The following is a 27,393-nucleotide window of genomic DNA, read 5'->3' on the forward strand; positions in this document are numbered from 1 at the left end:
GCACCTCAAAAACTAGAGTATTTCTATAAGGAAACCAATTAGAACTCGCAGTAGCTTTTTAGTATAATTTTTGTTTGTAGTGGCAAAAAGAAAATAATTCTAAAATATTTGAGAACGTATTTAATGCCTAATTAATAAAAGTGCTATTCTAAAGGTACATTACAAATACTACTACAAATATTACGTTATTTCCATAAAGAAGGAGCATCACACAATTTTCTTAAATGAACTGATGTGAAAACCAGGGCTAATTGATTCATGGTTGACTGGTTTGCAAGAGAATAATCATCTAGCTGACTAAAAATTATTAGCTTCTGTAACTTATGTAAATGCCTTTAATTTACAGAGTAACCTTAGAAACAGCTATCCTTAGAAAACAGACATGAAAAGAAACTGCTAAACTTTCATAAAAACTAAAACAAATGCATGTTTGTATATGACACACACACAAATAGACTAATAGATATTCATATATATTTATATAAATACATATAAATATAATAAAATATCCTGGAGATGAATAGGTTCCAATATGTTTAAAATGTCTAAAGCATTCTGTTCATGATGGCACTCTTACAACACCACCAAGAGTTCAGAGCCCAAAGAAGGTAACATGTGTGTATATATGTGTGTGTGTTTGTATAAAACATACTCTATGTATATCTTATGATATATATACATTTATTTATATATATTCTGACTCTTGGAAAGTTCAGTAATTCACAGTGTGTAGTTGTTTTATTCCAGGTGGGAAACATCGTATTGTGTAATTCTGAAATGGAAGTTGTATTCATTCAGCTGATAAATTTGAGTGTGTGTGAATTAATAAAATGCAATTGTCACTTTTTGTGGTTGGGTATTGTGTGGATTCTTATTTTACAGATTTGTAAGTTAAATTAATACAAATTCCATTTCAAAAAAATCCTACAGTACAAGGTTTCTCAATTTTCATTTCCTATAACAAAATTCTTAGTTAACAAATGTTATTCTCTTTCATTTAGTTGAGATAGTTGTACCACATACAATATACCTACACCTATTAATTATTCACACACACACACACACACACACACACTTCAAAAGTGTATTTGATATTGAAATGGCTGAATGATATAATTTTGATATATAGTAATTGTAATTTAAGAAAAAATATGTAGCATATAATTTTTAATTGATAAAGTAGATTTATAATATACACATAAAATATATTTGTGAAACTTTCCTTTCATAAAATTGAACAAATTTAGGTTGCATGAAAAATATTAAAAATAGATAATTTGTTTTAATAATTCCTATTTAGAATATGTAACTATAATCTGTTTATTATCGTATTTTAAAATAAAGTGTGTCTGTTTCTCTGTACTTTGTATGCTTTAATTAAATCTTCAAATTGAAAAAATTGCAAGTTTTCACTAGAAGTGTGCTTTTTCTCTTGATAGTGGCAATACTTCTGATTCTGTTATGTGGTATCTATACACTACCTGATAAACAACAAACAAGAATAGAGTTCTTTTTGCAATGATATGCTTTGCTTATCATAAAAATTGATATAATGGCTCATATTCAAGTAGTCAAATGTTATTCAGTGATGCTAATTACATTGAAGCCCTGTTACTCGGAAAATAAAAAGATGCACACTTGAGAGAAGAATGTAATATTTCTAAAATATCTTCACCAAACTTTGCATCCAAGAGATTGATTCATAATGCTTAAGTCTTTATCAAGAATTAGTTTTTGTTCCTGACTTATTACTAAGTTTGGGTAATGATAGTTTGCTATTGAAAATAGAACCCCTGTCTTAATGAAGAATGCTATATCATTTATATTAAGCAAAGTTTAGATAAATTTCTTTTCACTCAGTCTTATTCCATACTGAATAAGCTTTTAAATTCATGTACCTACTTGCACTGCTAAAATAAATTAGAAGCCTTTTCCAATGCTAATTGTGTGAACATGACATTATTTATCTACAGCTATATTGACCAAAGAAATACATTTTTTGATTCTTATATCTCTAATAGAGGGATATTTCTCAGCTTATCTACTTCACCTAAGAGGGAAAATGAAATAAATGATCTTAGTTTAGTCTATATGAAATTCTGAAGAGTTTATTGTTCAGAGGGTATACATTGGTAATAGCACACCACTCAGAATTAAGAACTCACGTGTGTGTATGTGTGTGTGTGTGTGTGTGTGTAACTGAGAGAGAGAGAGAGAGAGAGAGAGAGAAAGAGAGAGATGTGCAATTGGGAGAGTAAAGTGCATGGTGATATGTTAAAAGAGATACTATAAACACAACACAAAAATAAACTAGGCCCAGAAGATTTTGGCAAGATGGGATCAATTCATCATATAAATAACTATCTTTTGAATGTTGCATAGGATGTTAATAACGACTATAGAGCTGGGCTGGAATTGATAGCAAATAAAATTTAAGATTATGTGCATCTAAAGAATATATATTCTGTTTATTAAATTTCAATGTATGTGTATGTGCATATGTGACTGTGTAATGGACATATGTCTTATAAATGCAGGTTATATAGCCAATGATTTATGGTTCTAACTATATTCTACAATTACAAAAAATAAAAAAAAAGCACAAAACAATATTAAGCGTTTAGAAATATTTCTAAGAAGAAATGAATTTTAAATTTATTTTTCACTATATAAATTGAATGATTGATGTTAAATAACATTTCAAAATAGTTACATGAAGATATAAGGAAAAATCCTTTTTTAAATTAATGAAAGTGCTAAATAGTGTAAATTTGTTTGAACAGAAGCTATATATAATTATAATATATAACATAAATATATATATATATATATATATATATATATATATATATATATATATATATATCATAATTTATAAACAAATTTATTAGCAGTAATTTGGCACTTATTTCACTAATTAAGTTGGAAAATAGGAACTTCTATCAAGCCTATAATTATCTGCAGTATATCTAAAAATTTTGGAGGATTTGAAGACCAAATGCTTGTTAAATATTTTTTTTTCCAAATGTATCAAAGAACAATAGAATAAAATGAATTTTGTATTTTTAGAAAGAAATGATTAATAGCATATTTCAAAGTGTAAAACGAAAAAAATAGGAGGAAAAGGGGGGAGAAAAATATTTGCTAGTTTGATTTATGATAAATTTTCAAAATTACTTTGTCATTGATTATAAATAAAAATATTTCAGGAAGAGAGTGAAAGTGTGAAATACATGAGAAACACTAAATCTAGATACCAAAGTAAATCATATAATTATGACTCACTGTTGGAGAACATAGCTGTAACTTTGCGTTTGCTATAAAATAATTGCTACAGTTCACTAGAATAGGAAGGGAGATGATTGATGCAGTATTTATAAGTGCCTTGACTATAAATTGAGGAGGACTTTAAAGAATATGTATAATTTATTCTGCTTTAATACCTTATAGAAAACTTCACTGAAGTGAAAATATGAATTAATGATGCTAATTCATACATGCACACTTATAAAAATATGCTGTGAATGTATGTATGCATCTATCTATCTGTCTGTCTACCTGGTTTTTGTCTATCTACCTATCTATCTTTCTCTTTCTTTCTTTATATGTATATGTGCCTATATATATATGTATCAATATATGTTGTGTCACTCTCAGTGCTACTCGTAACATGTAACCCAGTACAACTTGCTGCATGGCCAGGCCTTTGGTCACTAAACCAGTTACCCTGCCAAGCCTGCTTGGTAAGGAAGATGGATTTTGTTGGTCACCAAGCAGAAGAAAAAAAAACCTGTCAAAGGGCAGAAGAATTCAGTAGAGTCGACTGCCATCTCATAGCTGGGAGTGAGAGAGAGCCCTAATCTTTGCTTAGACATTTCTCTAGGTTTAACGAAAACTCTGATGTAATACTTGTGATTTTCTTTGCATCCAATTATGTAAACTAGTTCTTCGTTTGGGGCAAATACATGCATTGCTCAGAATGGGACTGGTCCTGTGTAAGTCCTTTCCTCATTTAAAAAAAAACTTCAGGTCTAGGCATCACTTGATTTTTAACATGTTTATTAACAGCTATCTCAATATAGTTGGCATTAGTTTGAAAAAGTAAAAACACTCAATGAAAATTCCATGATGGAATGAAGGCATATGTTGTGTGGGTGGTAGTTGTAAGAGTCATCAATTGTTGCTACATCTGTGCAAAAGAGTGTAGATCCCTAGAAAGATTAAAAGGCCACATCTGTGCAGTTCATCATTGAGTTGCAGCCATCATGATATGTATGTATGTATGTATGTATGTATTATGTATGTATGCATGTCTGTATGTATGTTTGCATGTTTGCATGCATCTATGTTTGTATGTATGTATGTATGCATGTGTGGATGTGTTTGTGCATGTGTGTGTGTGTGTGCATGTGTGTGTGTGTGTGGATTATATACTGTATAGAAGTTTATTAATAAATTCTGAGAATAAAAATACATTTTTATTCTCAGAGATAGTGCACTACCTTCTAGCACTGGCAACACCAAAAGGAAAGCTATCTACTTTATTAACCTTCCTTTCAAAGCTTTCACTCTTGTTACACCTCATGGTGGCAAAGAAGCTGTCTGTGTCTTATGTCACTGTTGTAATGTACTCTGCTATTTAGAGTTTGACAGTTTCAATCAATCTTCAATGAACTTATCCAATATAATTGTTTCTGTGCCCTTCGTTACTATTACATATTATTCTCAAACTGTGCAATCCTTTGATCTAAACACTGATAGTTTTGGATGTCCTCTCTCAACCCTTCTTATACAACTCATAAACCCTTAAAGCTTTACAATACTTGTACATGCTTTACACATGCCTCTATTTTTCTGATCTGAGATGAGCCCTTAGATCAAGAGGCTTAGATTAATGCTTTAATTCTTTTTGGATCTCATTTATACACAAATGACTGGCATTAAGTAATGTTATTTCAGAGTTATCATATTCTTTCTTTGATTGCATGCAATTATTTGGGGATTCTTTTTAAATTACAGAAGAAAACTAAACTAAACCACTAAGTTAGCCTTTTGAAAATTTCGGTATTATTTTTTGAGTGCAATCTAATGTTGTAGCATGCTATTACAAACACCAAACATAGCACAAACATATAACACAATTCACTAAAGAGCAACAACAAAGATTTACAATAAATATAACAAAACAGTAGAATAAAGCAACATCCATGCACCAATAATTACAAAAAAAAAAAAAAGAGAAACAATGCAACAGCATCAACATTCCCACCAAAAATATATTTTCCCAGGAAAACTTTAAACTATCATGGTTGGGTTATTTGAAGAATTGAATAAATAAATTAATTCTTTTCTGAAGAAGTAAAGTAAGAGAAAATAAATACTGAAATAATTTTCTTACAACACTCAGTGTTACTCACCATTTTCTTTTGAGATTATAAGAAGTAATGTAAAAGGACTGCGATAAAGATTTAATTAAAAGAGCTGCTCGTAAATGCATTATGTTCTTCACTTTTATAGTATACAAAATATACTTTTATATTCTTTTAGAATGTGTGTATGTATGCACACACACACACACACACACACACACACATTACTTTCACTCTGTCATTCCCGTCACACCACCTGTGTAACAAGATATTGGATCTGTGTGTATTCAATCTTCCACACACCATCGTGTCTTTATTAGCAATCACTCACTCTTCTCCATTACTATCCCTTCTATCACAAATTACTGACATCCATCACTCTCATTTTCACTCATTGTTAACATCCATAATTCTCTTTCTCTCCTTCTATAATCCTGTTTCCTTTTTATCCCCCACTCTTTCAACATCACAGCCGGCCCTCATGCTGTTTCTCGTGAAAATCTTATCAGGTTTATTATTCTCTCTCTCTCTCTCTTCCTTTACTTTCTCCTCAACCACTCTTTGTTCCTAGCACCCTTGTTGTCTTTCATTACATCCTCTTTCTTTACCTTCTCACTCTTGTCTGCTTTCATCATTCTCTCTTCTATTGGCCAGGAATGAGACAAACCTCTGATACAGGTGAATGAATAAAGATAATATAGGGTAGAGAGACTTCTTCCCTGGGGCAAAGCAATCCTTCAAGTGCTGGTGGCATGATAAAATATATCCTGTACATTCTGTGAATGAATGGTGATAATGTAGGGAAGACCTAACTTTTTACTTTTACTGAGAATATAACAAACTATCTCGTACTACTGCCACAAAAATGATCTCCAGTGCACTCTGTAAAGTAGTTGGCAATAGGAAAGACATCCAATCATAGAAAATATAGCAAAAATAGTACATATGAACAAGATGTCATCCCCAAACTACCTAAAAGAGCTATAACTGCAAATATGAATTGACTCAGCCCTTGATGACCCATCCATCCCATGCAAGCATGGAAAAATAGATGTAAAAATGTTGTATTTGTTATTGTTGTTGTAGATAATGATAACAATCACGATGACAATGATGATGTGATAATATATAATGAATGCATTTGTGTAAAAAAAAAATTAGAAATAATGTTTATAGAGCAGAAAATAGAATCTGTTTTGTCTAATTAGTATGGCCATAATACAAGTGTTATACCTTGTTTAGAGATTTATTATAAGTGTTATATTATTATTCAATTATTTGCTTAGCTAAGAATGAAGCAATAATATATTTGAATGTAAATTTTGACTGAAGATAGATGAGTAAAGATAACTGTATAAGCAAAACTAATTCCTGTTAGCGCCTTAGAACTGTAATATTAAATAAATTACAATTTCAGAAAGTTTATTGTTGCTTTTGAGAATATTTCAGAAAATGTAGAAATGTTAGGAGAGCAATATATACTTATTTACAGGATCTAAGCAGAGAACTGCTGTCAGTAGCAATGACATTTTTATATTTTTACTTTGGAAATGTTGAGGAATAATTTCTATGTGAAGACAAATGCTTTTAGCTGGGGAAAAAAATGTAATTCTTTAAATATTTTTCCTCACTGCCCTAGTACTGAAACCTAATCATAGAATATGCTGTTTTATGATAATGGTATTTAAATTCAAAACAGTTATTTTTATTTTGAAAATAAATACTCTAAACTTTAGAAAAGTCTTAAGTTTTAAAAAGGTATAATTATAGATTAATTTTGCTACCTTCTGAATTGTAAAGAATACTGTTGAAGTTTTCCACAGTTAAGTTGAATATAAAAGGGAGGAGATCTTCCAGAAAAGGTGAAAAGATGAAAAAGAAAATTAAATGAATAAACCAAAGCAAGGAAACTGGCATGCAAGTTCATGAGGTGGCAAAACAAAACATGAAAACTTGGTGACATGAGCATCTTACTATCAAGAATAATAAACGATGACAGCAACAATGAAAGACATTATATTTAATATTGTTTTTGAGACAGTGCATTTGATGGTAAAATTAGCTCAGAGATATAGAAGTATATCATGATTTTTTTTTTCATATTTTATAACTTCCTGCATCTATGAAAGAAAGCTCCTGAAGATGAGATCATAGGCTTATTCCAAAATTTTTGTAGAACTAATTGTCTAGCTAAAACTATAATAATGATTGAGCTCTAAAGAACAATGTAGGTAACAATCCCTATGACAAAATGAAAATAAAATTAAGTTCAATAGTATACAAAAATAAAATAAAATATGATAAGTGAATAAAAAGAAAATCTAGTCAGTGAACAATTTATCATCATATTGAAACAGTAACTTATTGTAATCTATGTGAATTTTAACATTGTTAGAATCAATTGTTTTTCCAGTATTTACCTTACATTTTTAAAATTGAAAATACAAAATTGTTTCTCTCAGCATCATGAAACCTTTAGAATTTGAAATAATCACTATAACAACTTTTCTAAATGTAGAGAAATTCGATTTCAGTAATTAAGTCAAGTAATTTATTGACACCTAAGAAAAAATGTTGAGCATCTTCAAATTCTTGAATGTGAATACATTAGCCTTTCTTAGTTAAAAAATAAGGTCCTTAGTGATATATTTACTATCTTCCTTCTGTAGCTGTTAATAGGGTAATATTAAAGTCTTTGTTTCCCCTATAGTGTGGAATGAACTATTTAGCTTGACAGAGTGCAACTTTCTTGAGTTAATGATTATAACCAAACATTGAAGCTACAAATAAAATACGAAATAACTTGTAATCAGCCCTGCATAGCAGACTTGGTTTCCTGAGGGCTTAAAACCATTTTGTGGTGCATACTGCAAATACTTTATTGGTAATAAAATGCTTGATTTATTAAACAAAAATAAAAAGCATTTTTTAGAAAGCCAGCTTTATCATGTTAACCAAAGCTAGCCAAATGAATCCAATTTATTTTGTTATTTGTATAGCTATGATGAGAAAAATATTATTTAAGAGGAATGTAAAAACTCAGTGTAATATTTTAGATTGCAGTTGTAAGGCTTATAGTAATGTTTCATGCAATGTCAGTTGCCTTACTATTGGAGATTGCTATTGCTTGTAACTAGTGAAATGGTTATGTAACATCAATCACTTTAAAGATATGATATAACAACAACATAGACATAAACGTTGAGAATTGCCAATGATAAAATTTGACTACAGAACCCACAGAGGAAAGTATAACCCCATTAAAATCCAGTACAAAGGTGTCAAACACCTTTATTTCAGACAGCCTTTCTTGTTTGTGAAAAAGCTCAACATGTCTTAATATCCTCTGGAAGTTAAAGAGCATCAAATTTAGTAATGATAGGTTGAAGAAAGGCATTTTTACCACCGTGTGTTGGAGTTGCTTTTTATGAACTCAGTTTGTTATCATCCTCACATAAAAATCTTGAAAAAGTAGTGCTCAATACTGAAAAGATTATTGGTACTGCTACTCTACTCAACCTACAAGATATTTATTGTACATGAGTACTCTTCCGTCCTCTACACTTTACCATTGAAACAAGCAATTCCACTTGAAGCTATTCATTCTAATTCATTCAGAGTTAAGTGATGTAGATATTCAGAATGGTCCCTCATTTAGAAAAATATTTGTATATAACTGACATGCTGTGTCCTGTTGCTTTCCATTAATATAATTAATAACTACAAAGTATGCCATTAACTTCTCTATCTAAAACTGTATTTCAGGGTATGTAGCATGCTACTTGATTAGTAAGAAGCACCTGATCTTAAATCTCAGGACTACACAGGGTTAATGGAAAGTTATGACCTACATATCTTTTTCTCAATATTTGAAATGCGAGTATAACAGTTCCAACAAAAAATCAAAATTGAGTCTAAGTTGAACTGAGAAAGTGATATAAGGTTTGAAGTTTCTGTAGGAAATGAAATCAATTAATCTGTTATGATTTTACTTTTTAGAAATATGTATATTTAGGAAACAAAAGCACAATAATAATAATAATAATAATAATAATAATGATGATCCTTTTTACTATAGGCACATGGCTGCGAATTTGAGGGGAGGGATAAGTCAATTACATCGACCCCAGTACTCAACTGGTACTTAATTTATCGACCCCCAAAAAGATGAAAGGTAGAGTTGACTGCAGTGGAATTTGAACTCAGAATATAAAGACGGATGAAATGTTTCTAAGCATCTCACCCAGCATTCTATAATAATAATAATAATAATAATAATAATAATAATAATAATGAGAATGATGGTGTTACTACTACTACTACTACTACTACTACTACTACTACCACCATCATTACTACAAATGTTAATAATATTAATGAGTTCTTTATTATCAAATGGATGATTATTACAGAATGGCAGGATCTTCACAATGAATGCAGAAATCAGGCATGAAAATGTACAATAAATGTAGAATAAATAAATAAATAGATAATAAATAAATAACTATACTATCTATTTAAATAAAATGTAAGGATATTTACATTGAAACAGTCCCAACAGTGAGACATCAACCAAGGATTAATCCCACAGATTACTCTGATATCTTCTCCTTGTTATGGTCACTGCTTGAGAATTCTATGTTTAAAGAAGGCACATTGAACTAGGTCTTACTTGCCACTAAAAATGGCAGCACTACTGCTGAAATTGATGGAAATACTAGTGTCTTTATGATACTGGAATAGGCAAGAGTAGTGGTATTAGCGTACCAGCAGCAACAGTAGTAGTAGTAGTAGTAGTAGTAATAGTAGTAGTAGTAGTAGTAGTAGTAGTAGTAGTAGTAGTAGTAGTAGTAGTAGTAACAAAGATAATGACAAGAATGCAAGCTTAATAAGTGAGGATTTAATAGGGTGGTAGCTGATAAACAAAAACAAAAATGTCAAAAATTATTGTGATGACCAAACGAATATATAAGTATCTTTTCAAAAGAACTCTTGACCAACAGAAGTAATATCTTAAAAACATTTATGTAAAATATCAAAGGAAGAGTAATGGTAATTATTCTGCTATTTTGAATACAAAACATAGATAAAAGTATTATCTATTAAAAGGAGTATGTTTTGAAGTTAAATTATGTATTAAAACTTTCAGAAATTTCCATAAGAATTAGGTCCAATAGATGTAAAATAAATAGTAAATACAACCTCAGCTTTTGACACTAAACTATAAAATCTTACAACAGAATATAAAATTGTAAAATTTCATCCATTTAACTAAGGAAGTAGAATAATTAGATATTGTGTTTTTCTAGTGTTATTATCATTTATCCACTATTTTCCTAACAAAAATACTATTTATTTTAAAATTATGTACTAATCTTTATAACAACGTAATTTTATTCAATAAACATTATAAGTGGTTTTTAATGCAAACACCTTATGGTCAGTCTATATTTTTTAGTTTAATTATTTTTACTTTCCAAATATTCTATGAAACACCTAAAGAAATCATTGCTTCTTGTTGAATTTTTGATAACACATATATCAGGATTATGACTACACAACAGGAAATGGCAAAATGCCATTAAAGACAGTGGTTATAAGATTACAACAAGATACACATTTGACTTCTTATAAAAATATGATGCACACTAATAAATGTACAAGAGTTGTTTCACTCATTGTGAGTAACAAACAAGAATGAAAGTTAGTATATAGAATAATTTCAGTGATTAGCACAGAAGTGATAGCAAGGAATGGGACTATGTATGTGAGTGTGTGAACATATATATATATATATATATATACATATATATATATATATGTATATATATATATGTATATGTATATATATATATGTATATGTATATATATATATATATATAAATATATATATAAATATATATATATATATATATATATATATATATATATATATATATATATATATATTTATATATATATGTATAGCTGCCGGATTTCTTGTCTTCATTGGTGTTTCCTTATTTTTTTAATGGTGCTGCATTTCTTTGTAGTAACAGTTTTTCTGTGGGTCTGGATTTTCTTCATGGCTTGAGAACAGCTTTGCAGTCCATGATTGCCTGCTTCTTTAAAATAGTTACACATGATGATCATGGAAACCTAGATACAGATCTTAAGAACCAGAGTACAATACTACCACTATGAACATTTCTTAAATTGTAAAAGTGATTGGAATAGCATAGGAAAATAAAATACACTGAGGTATAATAGATATCACTGGTATTTATTATAAAAAGTAAAGTAAAAAATACTATTTTCAATCACAACTAATACCTATAGAAATATAGTGAAGAGATATAAAAATATAGTCTATGGAGAAAAGATTAGTTCAGAAACATTCAAACTAAGAGCTTATTGGACTGAAACTAATGGAAGATATTTAAAACCATTTTTAAAATAAAGATTTTATTTTTACGAACTAATTTTCCAATCCACTATGATTTAATAATGAAACTTATGACTTATATATATATATATATGTGTGTGTGTGTGTGTGTGTGTGTGTGCATGTGCGTGTGCATGTATTTGTGCATGCATGTAAAGCAAATTTACATATAATATGCATTATATATATACATATATACATATATATAAATAAATATAAATGTATATGTATGATATATATATATATATATATATATATATATATATATATATATATATATAATACATGTACTATATATGTATATATATTATATATATGTATCAAATATATATATATATATATATATACATATATATATATTTATATATATTTATATATATATATATTTTATATGTATTATATATATTTATTATATATATACACACACACATATTTTCATATATATTTTATATATATATATATATATATATATATATATACACACATATTTTCTTATATATATATATATATATATATATATATATATATATATATATATATATATATATCTTATCAGCATAATCACCAGTAGTTATGTCTGCTTTCCATGCTGACATGGATTGGACATGCTATCAAGGTCCAAACCATTTACTACTCTCCTAATCGAGTCAAAGAGCCAACTTTGATATAGTTTCTATGGCTGGATGCTCTTCCTAATGTTAATCTGTTAACCACTTTGCAGAGTTTACTGTGTCCTTTTATCATGGCATCAACACAAGAGGTCTCATGTTTTTGAGTAATGGCTCTTTCACCCCTTTCATTCAAAGCCTTGTGACTAAGGGAAGTGAATAGCGGATAGAGAGAGAGAGAGATGACAGAAGAAGTAATTATGTATGTGTATGTGTGTGTGTGTGTGTATATATATATATATATATATATATATATATATACACACACACATATATGATATACACACACACATACACAAATATTTTTGACTAAAAAGTATCAGAGGAACAACTGATTCAAGTACAGCAGATTATTTTTAAAATTTACTCAAGTGGAAACTGTAAATAAGTGGAAAATGTACCACCAGTGTGGTTACATATACATGTGTGTGTGTGCGTGCGTGCATGTACATGTGTCTGAAGTAGTATTATTATTATGATTATTATTGAGTGAGAGAGGAGCGCATGCCATCAAAGTGACTCTGGGGTACAGTTATATAAAGCCCAATATACCCACCAGGTACTTGCTTCATAACCACATGTGTGTGACATGGTGATCTTATATCAAGATAAACAGTGCATGACCTCGCAGGTGGAGCCCAGTTAGAATTTTCTTCAGGTTGAGTAGCCCATTCTACTCAAAAGGTCCCTGAATAAGGTTTGTTTAAAGATGATAAATGAAGCACCCATATTTCCCGAGGAGAATTATTCAAACCACAAAGAATTCCTCTCAACACATGGCTATGATGCTCCCCCACTACTTCTGTTCGTGACTAGCGATGCACATATCATCAGCCATGAACAGACATGCTCAGCTGGTTAATGTCAAACTACTGACAAACAAATCTGTGGTATTGAGCAGAATATTTGCTGTTGCCCACCTTTTTATACCAAGACAAAACAATGTATATGATAACACTTCCAATGAGTTAAGATCAGAAGCCATGGGAGCCACTGCCTGGTATAGCATCAGGGCATTTATCATCATTATTATTTTTATTATTATTATTATTATTATTATTATTCTTATCATCATCATTATTATTATTATATTATATATACAATCTAAGTAAGATGAAAAAATAATACAATTTTATGAAATGAAGAAAAATAAAAAGAAAACAGGTGAAAAAGAAATTACTCAGAAATAGAAAATAAATTGTGTGTGAAGAGAAACTCATGTTTGAGGTGCCAAGAACATAAATCAAAATATGAAAAAGATTTGTAAAAAAATATTGAAAATTAAAGAAATTTAAGGGATATATTTTGTTGTTGTTTTTGCCATATTTGAAAACCAGGTAGATAAATAACAGCCTAAGAGTATTTGTTTAAAACATAACACTTTCCTTAAAATGCTATGGGTCTATAGAGAGAAGACTATATTACTTTAATAGATGCTTATATAAACTTCAGGATAAATGGAACTATGATATATACAAAAAAAGAAAGATGTTTTCTCTAAAATGATGAATTGATATTTTATGAATGATTTCTTAACCATATTTCACCTGCACTGTTTTTCCCCATAAAATCAAGATGGATAATTTATACTGTAAACTGAAATACTCATATGCAAGAAGACTTTAAATGAATATGAAACACAAGGTGTAATGTAATATAGGGAGACATACTTCTAAATCAGTTATAAGCATCCAAAGGAATTGATTCTGGAAAGGATTTTTGCTTTCATATAATTCTCCTCACAATTTTTTCATCTTATATTTTTCTTAATTCAACTATGAACTTCCCTCTGTATAACTGATCAATAGATTAGTTTTATGGTAATCTGATAGCTTAACTTTGGAATTTTACAATTGTATGCAATTTTTTTAATGAAGAAGTTTACAAATGAAAATTTCATAATACATTAATTCATTATACCAAAAATTAATGCATAAAAAAGTCAATAATGATTTGTAATCCTTAACCAAAATTAATTTTCTGCCATGATGAGAATTCAGAATAGATTAGCATTACTACCCAAAAGATTTAGAAGAATTTGTTTCTAATGAGATACAAAATGTTTATTTATTCTAAATAATAAGTCTATGTAACACTGATCTATTACTTAAGTGATTTTTATTGGCCTGATATAATAATTTCATTTTTTTATTTGAATATAATAAATATCATATTTGAAAAATATAACTGAAAACTATTATTTATAGAAGTTTATATTTATAAGGACTCTATTGAAAAAACTCATTCACTACAAACCAATATGAACTAGACCAAAAGAAAGTAAAAATATTGTATGCATAGTTATTTAAGAACATGTTTAATCTATGAGCAATATGAAGTAGTGACACATTAAAATTATGAAAATGTGTGAATGATAAAGAAATAATATACACGAAACTGTAAATATACAAGAAGTATACTTAGAGACTGAGAAAGAGTAACAGAGAAAGATGTGGAACAAGATGAAGAAAAAGCAATAGGATTTGTTAATGGAAAAGGAACTTAAAAAAAAAGGAGAAAAATACTAAAATACAAATAAGTCTATTTACTAAATGTAATTTAGCAGAGAGCAGAATCATTGTCTGCATCTCCTGCAATTTTTAGAATCTATGTTGATATCTCTTACAATGTGGCTATGTTATAAACTGGATTACAAGAGAAAGTTAGTCAGTTATTTCCATCCATTTTGACACTGAACTAAGTTCACAGACAAGACATTAATGGTGCAGTGCAAAAAGGACAGCCTACTTGGCCAAGTGCAAGAGAAATGTGATATGACAATGATACTGACTAACATATACATACAACATAAACCAAAAAGAAATATCAGTTATGAAAGTCATAGTTTTGTTTTAGTGAGTATACGAAAAAAAACAACCAATGCAATTGACACTTACATGGATATTATAAGAATTGAATAAAAGAATGTCTAATTATTTATTTTCCTAATGATCTTGAAAACATATTTTCTAAAATCTCCCTATCAGAAAATAATTGTTATAAATTTAATTTAATTTTATCTTAAAAAATAGATATTTGAATAGTATTCAATAAATTTTCTCAATTGAAGTATAAATAGTTTCCAAAAATATTTTGTAAACAATCTAATATCTCAAGTAACAATGAATATGCCCTCTAAATAGTTACTATGATTGCTTCATGATATAATAGTTGACATATATATATATATATATAAAAGCATATTTCTATGTGCATATATAAAAATATGCATATCCAAATATAAATACATGCTCCCACTCATTACATTCACGTATATACTATATGCATGTGTGTGTGCATACATATATATATTTGTATATATATATACATGCACACACAAACACACACATATATATATTATTCAAGCATATGCATATATACATATACATGTGTGTGTTTATATGCATGCATACATTCATACATACATACATATATATATATATATATATATATATATATATATATATATATATATATATAAATACATAGTTTTAGGGAAAAGAACCAAGGTTCATGAACTCATACACACATACATACAGATGTGAAAGAAAAGAATATTCAATATACTATGTAGAATATATTTGCAGAGAGACAATGAATGACTAACATGATCATCAATCAGAGTTTTGTAGATATGAAAATACATGTCTAAATATACTATCTGCATGCTATTTCATGCGTTCTGTAAATGAAGACTAAACCTCTTATATTCACAACAATAAGTACTGCAAAAGTAAATTTCAGTTGACCGGTAAATATGGCCTGGTTTTATTTTAGTTCTTGCTGGGAACTCTTCCCATCATTCAATGTTCATATGTTAGGGACAAACATTAACATATTACTGCTACTTTACCTCTCTAAAAAGTTAGTTTGCATGTTTATAAATCTTGTGGCCTAACAATTTTAATAGAATAATTACCTTCTGGCTGATGTTTTGGCACTGTGTATCATGATTAAATCTCCAATGAATTGTATCAATTCTCAAACATACTCACACACATGCCCACATATAAACTTATAATATATAAATATATGTGTGGCATGATAAGATACATAAATGCACAAACACAAATATACACACATGCACGCATACAAACACACACATACACACACACAGAGGCATCTGTTGAAATACCAAGGTGAAGTAGAATAATTTTTTCTTGAGTGAGATCCTTCAGTGGATTCACTTTAAAGAAGACTATCACTAGCCAATTAGTTCATATGATTATTTTTATAACATACACACACTCACACATACACAACAGCTTTGATTATAATAACTTCACTATCAAAAACTTTTAAACTGTTTTACATTTTCTAGATCCAGATCCAGTACTGATTCAAGATGCTATATACAAATCCTTTCGGTGAAAGATATATGAAAAATTAACTGTAAAGTTATTTTCTACACAATGAAGATAAAAGTTACCAAAGCAACAGAAGTTTTGAAAGGGTGTATACTTATATGATCATGTCTGAGAAGGCATATCACTGTAAGCATAAGTTTCCTGTCACAATTCATTTTCATTTTCTTTTGCTTTTCCAGATCAATCAGATTCATGTCATCAGTTTTTAAGATTGTTACAATAAACTGATCAAATGAATAAATTTACACTTATTGATCAGTAGAAACGAAACTTAAGTGTATGGCATAAATCAATATAGTTTTCTTTATTTCCCTATCTTCATGATTTTTCAAAGCCCTCTTAAGATTATCATTGGCCCTTTAGCATTTAAACCAGCCATATCCAGCCCAAATCTTCAACCCGTTTTAAGTTCAAACCAGCCAGATCCAGCCTCTGACACCTACCCTACAATGTCATTCTAAAGGTGAACAACACATCATTGAAATCTAGAAGCTATGAGACAATGAATGATTAATTCAAAATAATGGGAATACATAAATATTACATTTGACAGAGTAATCTGAATGCTAATGGGTTAAAGCTACACACAACATATACTTCTGTTTTAAAACTCTCTTTTCCTCTTACTGTTGCTATCTCTTCTGCTCAAATTCTCCTTCCATTCAGGTATTTATAACAGTATATCAGATTAAATCATTTTTTTAATCTAATCTTATTTTGTATATCACCTCTTTCATACACTACAATGTTATTTTTTAAAGTAACCATTGAATGCTCACAAAAGAATGAATTATGTGGAGACTACTTGCAAAATTTACATTTTGTTTATTTTCTGTGTATTTGAAAGATTTCATTTAAATAATTTATTTTGAAGTTTGGTCTTAATGATAAAATTTGATGCCTAAAAAACCCTCAAAGTGGTGTGGTTAGTTATGTTCTAATCAATCTTACAAAACCTATGTCTTATAATGACCAGAAGAAATCAAAACAATCAAGACAAATGTTTCGATGAACATTAGATATATTTTCTAAAAAAATGTAATATTGAAGTAGGATACATTATCAGCAGAGTAAAGATTCGCTTCATGATTCACTTATATATTAAATTATCTGACATAGGAAGCTAGAAGCAGAAAATGTATTTAACTGCTAATATAAATTATAACAACATAGATCAGTGCCAATGAAACTTTCCTTTCAGGACCACTCTGACTGGTGAGAAGGAGAAAGCTTTTCTTGAACTGGACAGCTGTACTAAATATTTGCAGTAGAGCAACCAAGTCGTGATACTAAACTGGGAAATGTATCAAATTTACAACCTAACTTAGATAGATATATATTGATACATCTTACCTTAGACAACAATGACCAATTATCACATGGTATGGGGTGCATTCGATTCCATTATATCATTCCCCATCCACGAGGGAGCAGTGCAGGTGTAAGCTGAAACAATCGTCACGCTAAATAAAGCTTACAGTACACTCTGTCTTCCCTATCAATTATTTAATATATGTATATATATATATATATATGAATGTATGTATGCACATACATATATATGTGTGTGTACTATATACAGACATATTTATACATTCATATAAATATCAATACACATGTAATTAAATTTGATATTTGATATTTAAAGCATAGCCCAATAGACTGATCTATTTAGTGGCAATCAAGAGCTCTATTATATGTACATTAGTTGTTGCAATCTACAATGAAATCTTAAAGTATGTGATATATGTCATCTAATCTGAATATATCTGAATGATTCATAACATACTTTTGTTCAATAAAGAAATTCTTAGCTAGAATTAGTGTAGTCAACAGTGATTAAAATATATACACCTCCACATCTATTTATAAGATAAAAGTTAGCACTTTGGCTTATTTGACATGAATGTGAATGAAACCTTTTCCATGCAACTTCAAGAAAGCTAAAATCTTTTGTACTAAAGATAAATATAATACAGCATAGAGGTTAAGCAAAAAAAAATTACAAAATATTTAAAGCATTTGGCTTTTAAAGAGTAACGAATTCATTAATTTACATATCAAATTATTGTTGTTTGTTTTCTTTTTAGCTTCATACTATTCCGGGTCAAGGGGACCTACAACCAAAGGCATACCTACTGTGACTGATTTGTCTTTTTTCCTGACAGTATCAGTATAAGTTGGTAGGTTATGATTTGAGCAATACTTGGGTACTATTTTTAGTTGGTCAGGTTAGGATATAGAGGAACTCTCACTGATTTAGTTTGATATATCTACTTGGAGAATCACAAACTGGAAAAATAACTGCTATTCAGAATTTAAGCCAGATTTTACTTCTATGGTATTTTGTACATTTTTTAAATATATATATATGTACTATATAAAGGTAAATAGTACATTTAAACTGGAAGACTATTTTCTTTTTTTTTTTTTGTATAAATAAACATTTATGCAGTTCATCAAATAGCTACATTTTTAATGTTGGAAACATGAAAATATAATCAAAATTCTTTTTTATCCATTCACATAATTTTTAACCAATCAAAATTATATTTCCTTTGAATTCAGTTACTGGCCTGACTAAAAGTTTAAGGTTTTAGAATTGCATAATATCAATGTTATATCTAACTATGTTTAAAAAGGTAACTATGTTTAATTTTATTTCATATACCATATTTATGTGTGATAATACTGCTTAAAGATAATGAAAAAGAAAAAGATCTACCTGCACCTGAGAGAAATAGGTAAATATTCAGATAAGTTTCATTGGAAGGGGAAGCATTGTCATTGAATTAAAAAGTTCATAATAAAATGGTTTTAGTAGACTGAATTCTTATCTACTTATTTTAGTCGATTGCTAATAAAATTTATAACCAATTGTGATGTTAATGAGTATTTTGCTAAGTATAAAAGTACAAACCAATAAGGATCGAAAAATATGTGGTTGAGACAATGGAAACAATATTTTATTAATGAAAATGAAAGTAAAGCCCTGTCGATGAATTTTGATAAACCTGATATACAGTTTAAGAAGGTAATAATGGTAGCTCGGAGTTAATAATGATGCCAATAGTAATAAGTAACTAAAATAATAATGATGATATCGATATAAGAAGATGACTGTGATAAAAGTTTGAGAATAATGATAATTATTAAAGATAACTAATAATAATAAAAATAATGATGATGATGATGATGATGATGGTGATGATAATAATGATTGAGGGAGAAGTCAAGAAATAATACAGCTATCAATGGTAAAACGTAACATCTTATATCTGAGGAGAAGTGGATTTACCTGGGTCTAGAATTTCCCCAATATACCATGAAGATACTGGGCAAATTGGCAAGCAAGAAAACAGAAAGTAAAGAAAAAAAAAAAGAAAATATCAATATAAGTGTATATATTCCTCAAATAATTTTAATGCAAAAACCATGTGAATTTGTTGAATGTGAAAAAAGCAAACAACAGGATTAGTTAACGTTTTGAGAGAGAGAGCATTAGATGAAAGAAATTTAATTGAAAGATTAATACAATAATATTTAAAAAAATAAATATTGATAAATATCATTTACATGACAAAAACTGCATATAGAAATATAAATTAAGTATTTGAGGAATATAAAGTAGAAATAATACAATAATAAATAGTTGTACCGGTTATATATACATTACCAATACTGACTATTTGTTGGTAATATACACCTGATTTTCTGCACTGTTTTTAAAAATAGGGAAAATTCTTATTTTTTCATTATTTTAAAATAATGTATATAAAATATTTTACTCATATAGTTAGTTTTATAAAAATGATGATAGCATAAGCCTTTAATTTAGCTGGACAGAATTATATGAATTTTCATCTATTATGGTGATATTAATGATGGTTACATAATCTAAATTTAATAGGATGTGTAATTTCTCTAAAAGCTCTTTTAGCAAATTTGCACAGATTTTTAGTCTTAGAATTCAGTATGGTTTTCACAGCTAAATTATTAAGTGCATAAATTCTAAAATAATGATTTAAATGTTGACTGTATTTTCTCCCTTTGTTTCAAATTTTTCTATCCAAAAATAAATTTCTTTATGGTAAGTTATGTGTGATATGTTTTGCTATTTGGATTTCTATGTGAGAATCCTTATTAAGAAATATATATATATTCTGTTGAAAATTGTAGACAAACTTTCATATCAGTAAATTTTATAAAATAATTAAACGTTCATCTTTTCCTTTATCATAGTTGTCTATTTTAATGAATTTGAGAATAGTCTAAAATGTGAAACATAATCTTCAGAATTCTTTTATATGCAATTTGTTCTTAATACAGCATATCAAAAGAAAGTATATATGTTTTAGTATCTTTTAGTTGTTGATCAGTTAAGTTAACTATGAAACACAGAGTGAAGAGTAAGTGTAAATATGTTAAAACAATTGTGATTAAAAACGTTTGTTATACAAAAAGACTATAAAAACCATTAAAAAGTCAAAACGTAGCACTTGAATAAACTATTATGTATTTCACTACATATGTGATGGTTTAGTGTTTAATACGTTTATTAGTAAACAAAAACAAAAGTTCTGAATGTATGCTTTTGTAAAGGTGACTGAAATCAGTTACAATGCAAATATATCAATGTGACTAAGGGACTATCCAAAATTTCCCATGTATTTGTTGTACAGAGGGAATAGCTTAGTCAGCATACTCACATAAAGGACTATTAGCAAATAGTGATTGGTGACAATTAGTTACCAGCTATCTGGTAAATTTCTAGCATAAAAAAAGAAGATAAATATTGCTTCATTACTAGCATTTAATTTTGTTGATCTATTTAGAAATTTACAAGATAATTTTGAAAACATTTGCTTTCATATCATGTCAGAATCAATACTTGTTTTATAACTGCATTTTTTGTATAAAAATTTAGTTACTATATTTACTAGTCATCTCACTGAGATCAGTAATTAAGGTTAATTTATTATTACACATTTTAGAATGAAACACAATGATTTTTTTTAAATTTTGAAATATATAACATATTTGAATATTATAAATTTAGTTTTACGATAGCATTTGTTGTAATATAAAAATTAAATCAACTCATCTTTGATAAACAATAAGAAATAGTTTTTCTTTCCTTCATGAGAATGATTCTAAAATTTAACCTTTATTTTAAATTCATTTTTTAAATATGTCTAGTTAAGTTCCAATTAAAAGTACAATTTAGTCTGACACATGGATCTTTAATGGAAATAAATTTTTAAAGAAACTCTAGAATTAGCAGGAAAATCAGATACATATTTTACAGAAGTATTATAAATAAATTGGAAATGCACTCCAAGTTATAAAAAATTTTACATGTTCGCTTGAAAAAATACAAAATTAACAAAATTTACACATAATTGTTGCAACTCTATATATTATTCCAGTTTTCATAACAAAATTTTCCTTACCAAAAAGAGAAGTATATATAAACTCTTTACACACACATATATATATGTATGTGTGTGTGCGTGTGTGTGTAAAGCCTTCTGTACTCAGTCACGGAGCTGTTTTTATAGAAGAGGCATCTTTTGGTATCTCAAGTTTTATGAGTATAGCATTATGAATTAGATTTACAGATTTTTCTGAATTCAAAATAAATAAATTCAAACTTAATGCTTCAGCAGAATGTCAAATTTGTGAGAATATTTTCAAAGTGTGAACATATCCAAAGTAAATAAAGTCTTGAAGAAAAAAAAAAACTGTTTGTTAGTAAAATTCAGTAATCTAATGAATAAATGCTTTATTTGAAAATAAACTTAGAAATTGTTTAAGTACAGATTAATATTAATGTTTGTCATTAGTTCAGTTAATCTACATATGCATACAGAAAGCACATTTGATTACCAAAATAATTATTTCTTACTAAAGTATGAAACCCAAGAGGAATCATGATGGTAAAATTATAATGGTTTTGCTTTTCCCAAAAGATTAGTTCATACTGAGAATCAAAAGTGAGTGCTAGACTATTCTATAAAATAAAAGCAAAATATATACTTTTTGCAAAACTTGTGAAAAAGTAATATTATAGATGATTCTGACTAATTATTTAACATAACAGTTTGTAGATATCTGCAGGGATGTATGACATCAATTTTCAAACTTACCAGAAATGTGCTAAAGATACAAAATCTCAGTAAATAATACATCCTTAGAACAATAATCTAAAGAGTAATGAGGAGATAAACTCATTTAACTAAATTAATAACCCAGCATTTAATAAAAAAGATGGCAGTTGAATATGACAACTGAATCAAACTGTGGTGTATGAATATCAATTATGTCAAATTACAAAAAACTTTGACTCAACATATTTTTGCACAGATATTGTCTATATTTACTTGTACATATTTTTGCACAGATATTATCTATATTACTTGCAATCACCAAAAGGACAAGTAAAAGAGTCATAATATTAAAAAATGTGCATGCATGTACATAATCTCACAGCATTTGCAAAACATGAATATTCTATAATTCATAGAACACAAAACATGATAATCTAAATATAAGCCAAATTATACGTGGCACAAACATTTGGAGATAGAGTGACATAAATGGTGTATGTGTGTGAGTGTGTGTCTGTGTGTGTGTTATACTATCTTTGGAGAAGCTTATCAAATAGAAATTAATTTATCCATTTTTACTAATCCTAAGTGTTTTAGCTTAGCTTAGTAGATACCATCCCAGCTTGTTTTCATATATTTCAAACATTTTATCAAACTATATTTCGTTTACTGTCATAAGATTTCAATCATATTTTATTCACAAAATATGTGTTACTTTACTTAATTTTGATTTTCCTGTATCCTAGTGCTTATATATACATGCCTTGCATATATACACGCAGATACAATACATATATACATACATACATACATATACATATATATAATATCTATTTACATAGAAGTATATATATATATATATATATACACACATTATATATATAATGTGTGTATATGTATATGTGTATGTATAATAAAAATTGTATATGTACAATACAAAATATACATTATATATAATATATATATATATATATGTATAATATATATGTATGCATGTATGTATATGTATATGTTTACACTCAAACATCAAATTAACTCTGTTGAAATAAATATGATCATCAAAAAAAAAAAAAAATCTTGAAGGAAACAATATATTGGCTACAACGTTCATGTGTTTACAAAATAGTATCATTCAAGCAGATGATTTTTTTGTCGGAAAGCTGGTACAAAATATAATAGGTCCAGCTAATTACAGCAATTGGAATAAAGGGAAAAAAGTGTTAAACAAAACATGTCAATGTAAAAAGTGAATTTTGAAGAAGATTGTTTAAAATAGTTTATGATATTTAAGAAAATATTTTGAAAAGTTTTCATTTTTTTTACAATTTTTCACATTAAATAAAAATATAAAATATTTTGTTTGTGAAAAAAACCATGGTACATTTTTATGGATAAACATTTTTTTATTCAAAATAAAATCAAGTATAATTACATTATTATCAAAATAAAACTTGGCATAGAAAGATATAAATAATAAATAAACAATTCTAACGTACATAAAAATGTCATTGTAATGGAATTTGTACCTAAGGTAAAAGTTAACCCAAACAACACTACATTTTCTTCATTAAATACATGTGATTAAATACTTGATTTTCAAGAAAAAATACTTTCACTGTTGAATAAATGGATACATGGATATATTCCAAAATGTTTAAGTGCAGAGTGTTCCATTAATTACTTAATGTTATGTAAATTTTAATCTGGTTGTGAAATTACATTTTGTAAGGCTAAATGAGATTATAAACTAAACTGTTATGAGTTCAAACTTAGCATGCATTTCATGTTGTGTTCTTTAGCCAGACATTATTTTTGTCCCAGTTGTCCTGCAAATTATACATACCATCAATGTATTCTGTTTAAACGATTAAAATAAAAGGGTTTTGAGCTGTAATTACTAGTCCCACTCGTAGACAAATAACTAAATTTTTAAAAACTGTTTCATCCATGATAAGGAATCTTCTCTCTCTCTCTCTCTCTCCCTCACACACACAATTTCGAAGCAGAAATCTTTATTCAACTGCAAAAAGAATTTTGACTCAAGCCTACAAAACAGACATAGCCAAATCTGACATGCTAGTTGGTATTAGCAGATGAATGGAAGGTGAAGATCTCTGAGAAACTATTATGGAACTAGAAATTTAAGCACATTATATGCACTGGTACAACTGGTAGCCTTTGCAACTATACACTTAAACCCTACACTGCTCCAATGATCTCTCTGATTAGACATATAATGTTAATTAGATGATAGTGTGCTAAACGTTAATTATTGATAGTATCTGTAAATAAGGATAGAAGTTTTGGTATTTCTTTTTTTCAACTAACAATAAAGGCTTTCTCTTATCAGAGAAAAGCAGTCTATGTAAAGTATCGATATATTGAAATATAAGGAAGAGAATAAGTAAATTATGATAGTGTCTGAGCACAAAAGAGTAAAGTAACTACACAGAGATGGTGAAGATGGATATGTCCCAGGAGCAAAATTGTTTTCTAATAATGATATGGAATAATTAGTTCTAACAATAAGAGAACAATGAGCCACTGACATGAGAAAAAGAAATCGAGAGGCATAAGATGCAATATAAGAGTCATTCCAGTGAAAATGAACATGAATTCACGAAGAAATAGCATAACTGATAATTGCACAAATATTTAGAACTCTCATAATATTTCATGAAATATGGAGAGATGTGACAACTACTTTACAGTATCGTATGATAATCAAAGGAAAGTACAATAATTACACTAAATAACTATTCTAATTGAAAAGTTGTTATTGGTAGTGTTTGAAAATATTTCAAACCAGAGAAAACAATAACTTACCCGACAAATATGCACTACACTTATATTTCATTTATACAGTTGTTGATAAGGTAAAAATAGTAAAATAATATAGGTGATATCTACTAATTTATATAGTTTGAGCATTTAGTTCTTCTTTCACCCTACTTCCAATAGAAATATCTATTTCCAAGCTTTGAACATTTATTTAACTCACATATCACTCTATATTTCTCCTTTATTAGTTCTCTCCTTATTGATTTCTTTACCCCTTCTCTTCATATGTGTTACCTTTGACATCATATCTACTAACGGTTTTTTAAAATACATAATAGCGTTCTGTTCATCATTTACACAGTCATCACATTTGTTAAAATGTCTTATTGTTGAGTTTGATTCTCTTTCTTTCCCTGATGAGAAGATTACATTATTTTACACCATTTATTCCTTTGGAATAAAACCAATATTGTCTTCAAAACATATGTCGGAAGTAAAATAATTTGAATGATACCTGTGTTTAACTCCATTTATTTATTTATACTATACAAACTACTGCACATTAACCCAGAGTTTCTGCTTTTGAACAGGTTGCTACATCCTTGTTACTTGCGTGAATTTTGCTACCCTGGTAACTGCTTATTGAATTTTCCGTGTTAACTGTAAACAAAGGAAAATTCACACATCCATTTATATATATATATATATATATATATATATATATAAGACACAGGTTGGTCAGTTTGTTAAAAAGTTTGTTTCCCAACTATTTGGTCGCAGGTTCAGTTCCCTTACATGACATCTTGGTCAAGTGTCCTCTGCTATGGCTTGAGTCAACCAAAATCATGTGTTTGGTAGATAGGAACTGAAAGATGCCCATCATATTTATGTATGTGTATGTGTGTGCATGTGCATGCACATGTATCTGTTTGTGTGTTTACATATTCTCTAAATACTGTGAGCTACAACTGGTGACGATAGCATTTCTTTGTCAACATCTTTGAAAATGTCTGACATATGCGATTCTTTATTTCAAAAACAGGCAAATGTTAGTGACAGGAAGGGTATCCAGAAATACACACACACACTCACTGCCAGTACTTTGATCACCCCATGACTATCATAGTAGGCACTTGCTCAAGGTGCTGCACAGTGAGACTGCACTCAAAACCATGTACTTGAGAAGTAATGTCTGTGCCTATATATATATATATGTGTGTGTGTGTGTGTGTGTGTGTGTGTCTGTGTGTGTGAAAATAAAATGAAAATGGAATAAGGGATTATGTCATGAACTGCATTAGATTGCAGCTGTTTTGCAATAAGATGCAATGCATTCATAGTTGAATGCTTGTGTACCATTCTATAGCTTCAAACATGTACGATTTTATCTGGGAAAATGTAAGCTAATGAAGTTCATGACAATTCCTTATTCCTTCATTTTAATGTCTTATTACTGTTCTATACTTGACTGATGCTTTGTTCTGAAATGTATGAATATTGAGTTCCAACACTAAGTTATGAAGTATTGCTATACCTAAGTGAAATAATAATAATGATTGTAATAATAATAATAGTAATAATAATAATAGTAATAATAATAATGATAATAGTAATAATAATAATGATAATAATAATAATAATAATAACAATAATAAATATATATATAAGTGAAGG

General features: G+C 28.4%; 1 protein-coding gene across 25 annotated transcripts in view; it reads right to left on the reverse strand.

Moving 5' to 3' along the window:
• LOC106880165 (neurexin 1) overlaps positions 1-27,393 on the reverse strand; it is a 358,761-nt gene that overhangs the window by 55,052 nt on the left and 276,316 nt on the right. For 12 of the 25 annotated variants that reach the window (XM_089351550.1, XM_089351540.1, XM_089351537.1 and 9 more), the window contains one exon: positions 20,127-20,162. The exons of the other annotated variants lie outside the window; for them this stretch is intronic. In XM_089351550.1, coding sequence (XP_089207676.1) covers positions 20,127-20,162 — 36 coding nt within the window. The remainder of the gene's footprint in view (positions 1-20,126; positions 20,163-27,393) is intronic. 25 annotated transcript variants of the gene reach the window in all.

The sequence above is a fragment of the Octopus bimaculoides genome, chromosome 4 (genome assembly GCF_046866305.1).
Source record: "Octopus bimaculoides isolate indiv1 chromosome 4, ASM4686630v1, whole genome shotgun sequence".
NCBI classification, from domain to species: Eukaryota; Metazoa; Mollusca; class Cephalopoda; order Octopoda; family Octopodidae; genus Octopus; species Octopus bimaculoides.